The sequence below is a fragment of the Eubalaena glacialis genome, chromosome 3, assembly GCF_028564815.1.
Source record: "Eubalaena glacialis isolate mEubGla1 chromosome 3, mEubGla1.1.hap2.+ XY, whole genome shotgun sequence".
Taxonomy (NCBI): Eukaryota; Metazoa; Chordata; class Mammalia; order Artiodactyla; family Balaenidae; genus Eubalaena; species Eubalaena glacialis.
In genome coordinates, this window is record NC_083718.1 from 56,952,433 (window position 1) to 56,966,145 (window position 13,713).

The 13,713-nt window shown below is 45.6% G+C and overlaps 1 protein-coding gene across 1 annotated transcript in view; it reads left to right on the forward strand.

Moving 5' to 3' along the window:
- Positions 1-13,713, forward strand: part of ASTN1 (astrotactin 1) — a 318,570-nt gene that overhangs the window by 293,165 nt on the left and 11,692 nt on the right. The window contains exons 19-21 of the mRNA XM_061183080.1: positions 1,492-1,643; positions 2,692-2,827; positions 9,030-9,130. Of these exons, the coding sequence (XP_061039063.1) occupies positions 1,492-1,643; positions 2,692-2,827; positions 9,030-9,130 (389 nt within the window). The remainder of the gene's footprint in view (positions 1-1,491; positions 1,644-2,691; positions 2,828-9,029; positions 9,131-13,713) is intronic.

Consider the following 13,713-nt stretch of genomic DNA (forward strand, 5'->3'; position numbering starts at 1 on the left):
TCTAATTAATGAATATCCGCACTGTTTTGGGTCTGTTCCATCTTTAATGTCATATGCAAACTATGCACTCCTTCATAGTAAGCCACTAAAGAGCATGTGGTTTGTGTTATTTTCCCACCAGTTGAATTCCTTACTGTTGCTCCCACAGCTTCCCATGATTTCTTGTTAAAGTTCTTATCACACATTATTACAATCACATGTATAATTTGTATGTTGGTCTAGTGACCACTCCATAAAAGGAGGGGCTGGAGTTGGCTTTTGCACCAGTGCATCTTCAGCACCGAGCACATTCTTATAAGTAGTGGGTGCTTAATAAATATTTGTTGAATTGAAATTGAACATTGCCTTGATGGGATCCATCCACAGTACCTTGCCTGGGGATCCTTGAGACCAATGACACATCTGGTGAGCTGAGTGGAGGCTAGAGCACCAGGATTATGGGTGGTCATGAGATATGGGAGCCAAGGTTGGGAATGAATGGCAGAGACTCATGTAAGGGAGGGAGGCTGGCGTGAGATAAACAGGGAAAACTCCCTAAAGCCAGTGGTCTAGGAGGAAACAGGGGACAAGAAGCAAGTGAGAAACCTAACACACACACATGAAGTCAGAACAAGGCAGAGAATTGAAACCTCTTGGATCATTAGAAGATCCATGCCAATGAATGTTAATAGTGTTTATTGAGTCTCTACAAGGCATAAAGAGTTATGAGATGGCAGAGCGGTCAAAATGGACAATTTCCATGACACAAGGAGACAATGAATTGGGAAAAGCAAGGAAAGACTGGAGTCTGGAATCAGGATATTCATAGGAACCCAAGAGTAAAGACAGAAACTGAAATCAGAACCTGAGTGTACAGACGTAGGAGAACGCCCTGAGGAGAACTTGACATGTGTCCAACTTTCTCTGGCCCAGTAAAGCCCCCTATGAGCATTACCTGGAAACTGAGCACGTGTTAGTACCCGTAGCAAGAGGGGAGGCCAGGGTTCCGCCAGCAGGGCAGTCCTGTAATGTTCTCGAAGCTGACCTGACTGTCCTTCTTAATGCAGGGCTCTCCCAGACATCACCTTTAGTGGGCCTTGGTATGAGCATTATAGGCACATTTTCTTATTTTTCAAGAGTAAACCCAGAAATTACATTTTCAAGCCCTATAAAGCGCTACTCCAAAGGCCCTATCCACTAACCCTGTAAAATGCAGGCATTCATTCATCTTTGACTCACCTGCTTATTTATTTATTTACAAATATATGAGTTCCCAATTTGTAACAGGCACTTAGATGAACAAAATATAGACTTTAAGGATCTTCAAGAAGCTTTATTTTACAGTGAAGGAGACACACCCTCAAAGAAATCATCCTAGTGGTTGGTTAAGAAAGGTTAGAAAGAAGAGTTTACGCTATAATAATAATTGAGAAGGTGGCCAGTGGTGGTATCAGAAGACATCACAGGTTTCAGCTGGGCCCCCATTTCATGTTTCTTGCCATCTGCACTCAGGCTCAGACTCTCCACGGTTCACGAGCCCAGCAGCACCCTCGTGGTCCTGGAGTGGGAACACTCAGAGCCTCCAATCGGGGTGCAGATTGTAGATTACCTCATCCGTCAAGAAAAGGTCACTGACAGGATGGACCACTCCAAAGTGGAAACAGGTGAGCATCTCCCACTTCACAGGCTCATCTTGATCCAGGGTGGCAAAAAGAAAAGAAAAGGAAAATGTCCTGCCTCCTGGCTTTGCCCTGGGTCCCCAGTGTCCCTGGGCAACGTAGGAGGAGCAGGGAGAAGCAGCAGCCATCTTTTCCATTTGAGAGTTTTTGCATAGTGAGCATCTGACAAAGTCTTGTTTTGATTTTGTTTTTGTTTAAAAAAGAGGTGTCCATTTCACTGTCTCTAGGCACACAAAGAAACAACAATACAGTACACTAGTTATCCTAGCCCACAATTAGGAAACAATTCTGTGTTAACCACTGCCATGATTACAGAAAAAAGTTTCTTTGCTAATAACCCCCACTCCCCGCCCCGCCCAGGCAAAAGCATGTAGAAACAGATGTGCTTATTACCCCATGTCTTGTCCTAAAGCAAACCTTGCTTTTGCCAGGTACAGCTAGAAGAGAGACGTCTTAAAGGAGTGGAAACACCCCATGAAAAATGTTTCATGCCTTAGTATTTCACTGTCTACACATAAGGAAAGGTGAACATAAATCATTCCTAAAACTGACACATGAGTATGGGCACCACAGGGTGGTAGCATCTACAGTCTAGTGCAGGGTAAATAGCTTCTGGTGAAACTATCACAGTGGCTTGGAAATATATGCACTGCCTTCGGGCATGGAGAGCTGGCTACTGCTTCTTCCGAGGCCCTTCCCTGATGTGCACAGGTACTGCAAAGGTCTGGCAATGACCATTGACCAGAACAGCTGTTTTCTGCCGAAGCCAAGAACATGTCATAAAAGAGCTCACAGATGTGCTACGTACATCTTGCCTTGGTTGTCTCAGCTAACTCTGGACAGATGGCTCCAAACTGATTAAATATGAAACAGAAAAGACCATTCCTTCTGGGTCTCCTTTCCCTACTAGGAATTTGAGAAGACCGGGGACCGAGTGATTTTAATGTTAAGTTCTAACGGAGTCAATCCCAACCAGGCGTCGCTTGGCCATCACTGTGTCTCATGCCTTTTCCATTCCTTCCCCTCTGGGCAGAAACGGTGCTGAGCTTTGTTGATGACATCATCTCCGGAGCAAAGTCTCCTTGTGCGATGCCCTCTCAGGTCCCGGACAAGCAGCTCACCACCATCTCTCTGATCATACGATGCCTGGAACCTGACACCATCTACATGTGAGTGACAGACACCTGTCTAGTTATTCCTTACCCTGAATGCCCCCAGGCTTTTAGCTGGTTCCTTTTGGCTACTTGAGTTCCTTTAGAGACTTTGAAAAATATGAGTGTCTCAAGCCTTGTCTCAATCAGCATTATAGAGAACCTTCTCGGTACTGGAGGGGGAGGATCAAGAAAGATAATATAGTCCCACCCTAGTTTGCAACAGAAGGAAAACATATAAACAACTAACATTAACATCAGGCAGATTGAAATTAAAGCTAGATGTAAAAGAGCAAGGAACCTGTTGTAGAAAAGAAAGAAGTGATTCTTTCTAACTAGAGAGGACGTCATCTGAATTAGGTGGAATTGTGTAGAATTTCAGTAGGAAGCGTAACGTTGGAAAAGGCACACCGGGCAGAGGAAACAGCAAGGGCAAAGGCAAAGAGGCATGCTATGGTGAGCGGCGAGTAGACAACAGGGTAGAAGCAGATAGTGAATAAAGGGGATAGAAGAAAGTGAGCTTGGGAAAATAGAGTGAATGCTGTTAAGTCAGAGGAGATGATTAATTTTGTTTTGGAGGAAAGGAGTAGAATACCAAGAATTCTGCTCTAGTGGCATTGAAATAGATAGTTTATAGAGGTGAGAGATGGTCTTTCTTCAAAGAAAGTACAGCGAGCTCCGGTATTATGGCACTTGGAACAGCTCTATTCTTTCTGGTAGCTCTTCCCCGTTTCCCTCGGTGCTCTGGGAACAACAGTAAAGTATTCGCGAAGCAGACATAAAAGACACCAAGAGAGGAGAGATAGTGATGGAATCTAAGTCACGACGGGAAAATTGTGGTGGGGCGAAGGCAGAATTCATAGCGATGTAGTTCTGGGACTCTTTGACCCCATCAGTATGAAAAACATTTAACAGTTTACAGATGAGGTCACGGGAACGGAGTCAAGGTTTCTGGAATAAATCATTTCCATTTCCATAGTGGAAGAGTTCAGAGGCGAAAAGCACTGGAAATGTGAGTGGCACGGATTGCAAGATGAACTTACATGCTCAGGCTGAATATCTTTAGTGCAGGAAGGAGATGTAACCAAGGGGCCAGGCTGATGAAAGTAAAACACATAAAGACAAGAGGTATTCGGGAGGGGTTGGAAAATATAGAGAGACGTAAAGGATAATAGTAGGACAAAGGAAAGTCTGCTTAGGATTCTCATCAGCTGGCCTGAGATTTGGGCAGTCTGGCCCTTCATTAGTGGGGGGAACAGGTAAAAGGAACAAAGATTTGGGAACATGGAACACCTAACCCGCTGTAAATGCCTCAAACTCAGTGAAACTGGAATTACCGTTTATAATGAGGGCTCAGTAATTCCTGTCACTAAGTAACAAATGTTAATTAGGAATTTCCAAGTTCCTACGAGCTCGAGGCTGGCGTGGTTGTCCGTTAGGAGTGCCAGCCCTTACCCACTCTGGGACCCTCCTCATGTGGGCCTTGGTCTGGCTACATTTCACAAAGACCCGAGGCCGATGGCTTCTCCCACTCTGCTATCCTAGGTGAGCGTCTAGTGTCTCCCTCTTAAGTCTTGTAAAACACAAACGTTCTGTCAAGATTGATTGCTGAAGAAATGAAGAGACAGTGCACTGGGCAGAGGGAAAAAAACAGCCAATCTCCACTAGGTGGCGTTGCAGATCATGTGCAGAGAGCATGCAGGCGGGCCTGGGAGAGACGTTCCTCCCTGCAGAGCCATCGAGTGGGCCAGAGCTTCAGTCCCTGGTGCAAGGACAGGAGCCCTGCGTTAAGAGTTGAGAACACATGGGCCCCAAACCTGATTTTGTTTCTAACCACTAAGTGATTAAGCAGAACACTGAACGTTTCTGCAACTAAGTTTTCTTATCCGTAATATGGAGGAAGGCAGCCTTCATTTACGGAGGGTTCACTACATGTAGGTGCTTCTGGGAACCCCCACCCCCGACCCTGTGAGATTAGGGTTATTGTTCCCATTTTATAGATGAGGAAACTGAGGTTCAGCAACACTGAGTAACTTCCTCAGAATCACACAGCTTGTTGTCTGGGTGTGGCAGGTGGTTAAGAATTGAATCAAGGTTTGCATTCTCTTATCTGCGTCTCACTCCCCAGCCAGTCCAGGCTACTGGAAGGATCAAGCATGATCTTATAACTCACGTGCAAGCATAGGGCTGGCTCTTCACCTGGGGTCCACAGAGGCAGAATGGCCTTTCAGTATAGATGGCTTACTTTGTCATCCTATGCACTTTAATGCATTGGAAAAGCATTATTCTGAGAAGGGTCCACTGTGCAAAAACAGTTAAGAATCCCTGGTTAAAAGAGATCTTAAAGTGTGTCTGGTACTCTATCTTCATTTTACAGATGAGGAAACCGAGGCCAGAGTGGGGAGGTGACTCCCCGGCCTTGTAGCCTACCACACCCCACCACAGCGTGTGCTCACAGCAGAGCCGCTGCCTTAGGGGGCATGAGACAACGAACAGATAATTCAGAAAAAGGGAGTGGATTTGGAGTCATCCATAGAAACCACCACACCTGGAGGGGGCAAGTGTGAAAGTCGCAGACAGAGACAGTCAGCCCCTGGCAGGAGGCCCAAGGATGCTCCATGCACTTCAAGTTTCAGTCCTTTAAAACATCAGCCCTGGAGTCAGAGCAGGGCTGTGTTGGTTCACACACACACGCACGCACACACACGATATACATGTCGTCACACAGGCTCTAACAACAGGCTGAACAGTCCCAGCAGCCAGGCAGAGGTGGAAAGGGCCCAGGAGCTTTGGACGAGACAGTGAATGTACTTACACACTATCCCTCTGGATTGGGAGCAGGGCTTGTCTCTTCTGTCCAGTAATTCCGGCTATAATCCTCTTACTATCCTACGAGTGTCCAGTGGTGGAAATGATGCTGCTGACTATAAACAGAGGACCTTCCTGAAATAACTGCACACGACATTTCCACATGGAACGTGTAGAGTGTTCCCCAGGCTGGCTTCAATAGTAAAAATAATCTGGCTACTCCTCAGGGTCCCTCCAGGACCGAGGGAGCCGGGACCGCTGAGGATGGGTTTTTAGGTCAGGCATCCTCTCTACTTAGAAGGATGTGGGATGACTTTTGTTTCCTAATAAAGGTAAGGGCTTTGCTATTAAAAATGGTAAGGGCTTAGGACCCTAAATTTTTTTACAAATTGCCCCATGAGAATAATGAGAATTAATTACAGCACACACAATTTCATCCCAGCCCAAGATCCAGTAGAGTTAGTGGGAACTCACAGCAGGATGGAGCACAAAGCAAACTCGGAGGAGTGGGACAGCGGGAAGGGGTGAGGATAAACTCCACCCCAGGCACTGAGAGAGAGCGTCCATCTGGCAGCCACTTTGGTACCTGAAGCTTAGGACATTTCTCACCACAGTCCAGGGAAATCGCTAGAAGTTAAAGGTTCAAGGTTAAATAAGGGTGTGCTGCAAAAGGTGGCTGGAACCCACTGTAGACAGTCTAGGGCAGGTGACCCCTAAGCCTGTAAATATCCAGGCAGACAGCATCATGTAGCCCATGTAGCAAGATGACAGCCCTGACCTGGAGTCCCAGGGTGATGCTCGGGGCCCTGGGAGGCGGACGGGAAAAGATGAAGCAGGGCCATCTTACAGAGGACAGGACAACAGGCAGTCTGGATCTCAGGGCGGGGGCTCAGGAGTGTGGGCTCAGACACACAGTTGGGGAGGGACCGGTGAAGGAAGAGAGCACAGAGGTGAGAACCGGGGCCCAGGGCCTGGCTCACACTAGCAGCCCTGTGACTTTGCCAGTGCCTGGGCATCAAACAGGGCTTCCTATCTCCTGACTCTGATGAGAAGGTACAGCCAGAAGTGGGGTCAGGGCAGAGTCTGCAACAAAGATCAAGCGACCCACCTCTGAGCAGGGAGATGGACTTCCTACACGTCAGGGGCCCTGTCGTCAGGATCTCCAGTGAGAGAGCTTCCTGCTCCATGAAGGGCACATGAGGGTGAGGGGGAATTCACCCATCTGGGAACCCCTGATCATGAGGTGCAGGTCTGCAGTCTGCCCTGGGTACCTCGGGGCCCATCTCTGAGAAACAGCTCAAGGTGGTCTGGAGCAGAAGGGCAGAGGAGGGAGTTGAGACCTGGCCTGAGACCGGGTTGTGGGGTACGACTGGGAAATGGAACAGGTGCCAGACAGGGTAGAGCTGATATGCTGGCTTCAGGTTTGGTGGCCTCAGTCACAGTTCTAGAAATAGTAGCAAATAGTAGCAAAAGGCTGATCAGGTGTGTATATGGGGGGTGGGGAATGATGAAAAATTCCAGGGGCTGCCATTGCTAGGGATCCAGGCAGCCCAGTGTGTGAGGCTGGATGCAAAGGGCTCACTCAGACCTAGGAGGGGAGGGATGGTGACGGGGGAGAAGCCAGTCCCTGGATTTCGGATCAGGGTGGGAGAGGGGTTTAGTACTAGGTAAGGTGGTAGATCTGAACTAAGTAGCAAGACAAGAAGCAGAGGACAGTAGAACAGACAGAGACACCTTGTGCAGATAAGATGAGAAAGCCAAGCACCTGGTCCTTGTCTGACTGACAGCAAGGAGGCTGGGCAGTCCCGCGGGAGCACACGGGCAGGTCTGCACCCAGCTGGGCCAGCACATCCAGTGGGATGTGATTCCAGCATGAGACTGGAGAAGGCAGAGGGAGGGAAAACAACACATCAGGACACACAGGTTCTTAACACTGACTGTTTCCTGGGCTTCTCTGTGGGGAGGGAGTCCTAGATGCAAGGCTGTCTTTTCTCTGCTGAGAGAAACTTATATTTCCTGGCAGAATCATTAGGCAATTTCCATTTCTTTTCTACCTCATCGGTTCAGCTGTCTGAGGCTCATTTACCTTAACATGTACCTGGCCCCTCTGTCTCGGGGCATCTTTCTTCTTTTCACCTCTCTTCCTCCCTGTAGCCCTGCCAAGAGGAAAGAAAATCCAGACTTGCCAATAAATGCAACCTCCCATGGCGACACAGCAAAAGAGAAAGAGACAAGAAAGGCAGCATTAATGATTTGCTGTAGACTCACTAGATTAGTTGTTAGAGGTCCCGGGCACCGACACCAGAGGTCATCTTCATGGTTATCTTCAAATTCCTCTCTAAGTAGCAGAACCTGGCGTTGCTCTTTCCTCTCCATCCAATTCCATCACCCAAGGGGGAAATTTTACATTCAGCCTTTGACGGCCGGGTCTTCATCCTCTTCCTGATGTGTGTATGTATGTATGTGTGTGTGTGTATGTGCGTGTGTGTGTGTGTGTGTTGAAGGGTGGAGGGAGCTCTTAGAACCACATCTTCTCATTGCCAGGGGTGGCATAAGGTTTCCACTCTGGACTCTTGGTCCACGGCGGGTAGCATCGAAGTGGGTCAGAAGGAGCTGCATGCAGGAAATAGAGCCCCTAGTCACAGACAAGTCAGGACCCCCCAGCTCTGGCGTTTTCACTTCTGACTTAAAGAGGAAAATTGTCCTCAGTGCTCGGCATAAAAGCCTCAACTGGGCACAAGATGGACAGAACAGAATTAATATAATTTATGCAACGTCATTGAGCTCCAGGTACTGCGCTAGGTCTTCCCGTACTTTATTATCTCATTTCATCATCGCAATGACCTACAAGCAGTTTTATTATCAGCTCCATTTCGCAGAATAGGGAAAATAAAGCTCAGAGGAGTTAACTACAACTCCACGTGGCAGGGAGTGGAGGCTTCAGACCCACTTCAGACCATCTGTTTCCACAGATACATGCTCTTCCCCTCAGCTTGGTGGTTGTCAGAATGTAACTGACATCAGAATCACCTGGAAGGCTTGTCATAGCACAGATTTTTGTCCCCACCCCTAGAGTTTCTGATTCAGTAGGTCTGGCATGGGGCATGAGAATATTCATTACTATCAACTTCCCCGGTGATGCTACTGGTCTGGGGACCCCACTTTGAGAACCACTGCTCTATGCCGTGATGCTCGCCATGAGGTAATATCCTCAAGACAGCAAATGACAGCCCAAGACCTACCAGGAAGCAGCAAGAGGCTCTAGACTGCATACTTTATGACCTGGTGATGGCAGTAAGTGCACGGCAGGGTGGCGAGAGCAGCCAGGGGCAAACCCGCCCATCCGGTAAGGCTTGGCTGTCAGCTGGACCGCAGATTCTCTCTGTTAATGCTACCCTCCCCTCCCTGCCAGGTTCACCCTGTGGGGAGTGGACAACACAGGACGACGCTCCAGGCCAAGTGACGTGATCGTGAAGACCCCTTGCCCTGTGGTGGATGATGTCAAAGCCCAAGGTAAGAGACACTGAGGCCAGCAGAGTCTGCAGAGGGATGCTCCAGGGACCTCCCCTCGCCATGGGGAAAGGGGGAGCGAGAGAGTCAAACAGAACAACCTGGAGTTCAGCAGGGAAGGGGGAGAATTCAAGGCTCAGGACAGGAGCATCTCCTTTCCAGGAACTCCTCCACCTCTGCCTCTGGTGGAAATCTGCATTGCATCCCGTTATTCCACATAGTCTGTAAGTCAGAGAGCCAGTAAGAGATACTGGTGAAAGCCCCAGACACACATGGCGATACACCAGGTGCTTAGGTACATGGTACCAGGTGCTTTAGTACCTGTGACCTCTGCCCTCGGGATGCTGATCGGATAACTTACTCTCTTCATATTTTTTGGTACATCTGAAAGATTATTTTGAATTACAGCATAGGAAGGCTACAGATTTAGAATTAATTGCTATATCACTCCCTCCCTACCAAAGATGTGTCAAAATCTTCATTCTATATTTTAGAGTTGTTATGGACCAGTTCTTTGGTAAAGAATTGTTCCTCTTCAGTGCACCAGAATGAACCCCTGTCAATTAGGAAGAGTTTGTTTTCAGTCAACATCCATTACACGAATAGCACACTTCTCACTGCTTCTTCTCCTCATGAAGCTCCCTGGAGGTCTTGATATCGTCACTTGCTCTAAGGCTTATTACATCCCCTCCACAACCAGACTTTAACTCTCTTGGGCACCACTTCTGTGGGGCTCTGGCACCAGTTAAAGTGATCTGAGCAACTAGTAATTTCTATTAACAGTTGGACTGCTAATGGACCGATAGCATACGCACATTAACAGAGATGGTGACTGATGCTAGAAGTTTAGGTTGTGCAAGTTTCAATAAGAGAAATGCTGTTGCCAAGCTGGCATGTGGTACCCCTCAAATCACCTTAACTGTGGCTCCTGACTCCAGCTGTATGAAGTTGGCTATGAGTTGACACAATCCCACAATGTTCAAAGGGTGATGCAAAGTCACAGTGGGTAGAGAGACCTAGACCTACTTTAATTAAAATCACTGATGCTGTAGCACTTTACACCTTCTGAAAGGACTTTCATTTATTGCCTCATTTAACATGCATAGCATGTTAAAGGCACTGTTATTTTCAACACAGAAATCTGATCATATTAACGCCTCTTCTTACAACTCTTTAATGGATTGCTATTCCTCTTGTGATGAAGATCAAAATATGTAACAGGCATATTAGGACTTAAATGGAGGGGCCCTTGCCCACTTCACCAGGCTCTTCTTGCCCACACTCCCCATCAATCTCTATATTTCCTGAAGCCTCACTGCCTTTCTCAGTTCCTCGAACACACCATTTCCATTTCCAACATGGAGCCTTTGCACATGTTAGTCTTACGACCTCAAGTACTCTCCAGTTCCACCCCTTTCACGGATTAACTCCTCTCAGCCTGCAGATCTCAGAGCAAGTGTCCTTCCTCAGTACGGAAGGGGTCCAGGGCCACTGCTAGATGCCCTCATAGTACCATGTTTCTTTCCTTCAGAACATTTATCTCAGTTCGTTATTATAATGCCTTGTTCAATATCTATTTACCTCATTAGACAGTGAGTTCCATGAGAGCAGAGTTCTGGTCTCTGTTTGCCTATGATTATGTCCCTAATACTTAGAAAGGAGCATGGTGACTGACTCGTTCCAGGAAACTTAGACTCTGGAGTCAGACCACCCAGGGTCAAATTTCTGCTCTACCATCTAACTACTTGACCTTGAGCAGGTTACTTCACCTTGTGCCTCAGTTTACTACTCTGTAAAATGGGGTGGGGGATAATGGTACCCTAGATAATAAGTTTCTAGTGAGAGTTAAATTAGTGAATTTATGTAAAGTGTTTTTTAAGTGCCTGTCCAGTAGTAAGTATTCAGTAAATATTAAGGAGTATACATTGTGGGATTGTGTCCCTCATGGTCAACCTGATACAACTGGAGTCAGGAGCCATGAACAAGATGATTTTCAGGCTACTAGCACATCAGCTTAGATACAATTTTTCTCTTATTGAAACTTTCCCAACCTAAACTCCCAGCATCAGTCAATGTCTCTGTTAAGATCATTAACCACGCATAGAGTTTGTTCTCGAGTAGGAACTCAATAAATATTTATTTATTTATGTATTTATGTATTTCTTTATTTTTATTGGAGGATAATTGCTTTACAATGTTGTGTTAGTTTCTGCTGTACAGCAAAGTGAATCAGCTATATGTATACATATATCCCCTCCCTCTTGGACCTCCCACCCCCCTAATCCCACCCATCTAGGTCATCGCAGAGCACCAAGCTGAGCTTCCTGTGCATTATAGCAGGTTCCCACTATCTATCTATTTCACACATGGTAGTGTATGTATGTCAATCTTAATCTCCCAATTTGTCCCACCCTCCCCTTCCCCACCATGTCCACATGTCCATTCTCTGTGTCTGTGTCTCTATTCCTGCCCTGCAAATAGGTTCACCTGTACCATTTTTCTAGATTCCACATATATGCTTTACTATATGATATTTTTTTTTCTCTTTCTGACTTAACTTCACTCTGTATGACAGACTCTAGGTCCATCTACATCTCTACAAATGACCCTACTTCATTCCTTTTTATGGCTAAGTAATATTCCATTGTATATATATGTACCACATCTTCTTTATCCATTCATCTGTCGTTGGAAATTATGTTGTTTCCATGTCCTGGCTATTGTAAATAGTGCTGCAGTGGACATTGGGATACATGTGTCCTTTTGAATTATGGTTTTCTCAGGGTATGTGCCCAGTAGTGTTATTGCTGGGTCATATGGTAGTTCTATTTTTAGTTTTTTAAGGAACCTCCATACTGTTTTCCATAGTGGCTGTATCAATTTACATTCCCATCAACAGTGTATGAGGGTTCCCTTTTCTCCACACCCTCTCCAGCATTTATTGTTTGTAGATTTTTTGATGATGGCCATTCTGACCTGTGTGAGGTGATACCTCATTGTAGTTTTGATTTGCATTTCTCTAATAATTAGTGATGGTGAGCATCTTTTTATGTGCCTCTTGGCCATCTGTATGTCTTCTTTGGAGAGAGGTCTGTTTAGGTCTTCTGCGCATATTTTTATTGGGTTGTTTTTTTTATATTGAGCTCCACGAGCTGTTTGTATATTTTGGAGATTAATCCTTTGTCCATTGCTTCATTTACAAATATTTTCTCTCACTCTGAGGTTGTTTTTTTGTCTAGTTTATGGTTTCCTTTTACAATTTGCATGGAAACACAAAAGATCCCAGACAGACAAAGCAATCTTGAGAAAGAAAAACAGAGCTGGCGGAATCAGGTTCCCTGACTTCAAACTATACTACAAAGCTCAGTTATCAAGACAGTATGATACTGGCACAAAAACAGAAATATAGATCAAAGGAACAGAATAGAAAGCCCAGAGATAAACCCACGCACCTATGGCCACCTAATCTATGACAAAAGAGGCAAAAATATACAATGGAGAAAAGGCAACCTCTTCAATAAGTGGTGCTGGGAAAACTGGACAGCTACATGTAAAAGAATGACATTAGAACACTACCTAACACCACACACAAGAATAAACTCAAAATGGATTAAAGACCTAAATGTAAGACCAGACCCGATAAAACTCTTAGAGGAAAACATAGGAAAAACACTCTGACATAAACCACAGCAAGATCTTTTTTGACCTACCTCGTAAAGAAAATAAAAACAAAAATAAACAAATGGGACCTAACTAAACTTAATAAATAATATTTACTGAATAAATAGAATATTGCCCCCATTTTATAGATGTAGACATTGAGATTCAGAGCAGAGTAAGTAAGCTGACCAGGGTCACAAAGCTAGCATCTTACAGGGCCTGCGCTCAGACTCATTATTTGACATCAATCCTTATTTTGCTTGCAATGTTAAATTAGATTTTTAGAGGATTATTATGTAAAAGACTGAAAACCTTTCTTTGTCTCTCAATACTGATGAAGAAAAGACATATCAATACATTAAAAAATAATGTTAAGTTATATAGAAAAATAATTCTCCTTTTCAGGATTATTGGTGTCCACTGAGATGTTATAGTAGAATGGAGACCTTTAAGTATAAGACAAATGTGCTTCTCTCTGGAGTGAGTGTTGCCTGGTTTGTAGGGTATGGACTGAATGACTTTTGAAGGTCTCTGAAATCCCTTGATGATGAAAGCAGCATCTGGGGTTGAAAACACCTAGATGAGAGACTGGGAAGGACCCAAGTTACACTTATTTCATCATCTGTTGATTTCTTACTCCAAGCCAGAGTAAGAACAGGTGATGAGAAGGTGTCCCAGCTATTTCCGTTTTGGAGAATTTGCTGATGTCCTTGCCAGCAGTGGTAGGCACCTTGGACTTGTTTGCTGAATAGGCAGCAGGCTGGTTGGACATCAGTGGGGTGATTAGCACGTAGGAGAGATGCCACACAATGCCACCTGCAGGAATAGATGGATAGAAGCAACTCTGGAATAAAGAGTGGCCAACAAAGAATAATCTGCCCAGGAGAGACCACTATACTATTTCTCTATGAGGCTTCCTTGTGTTA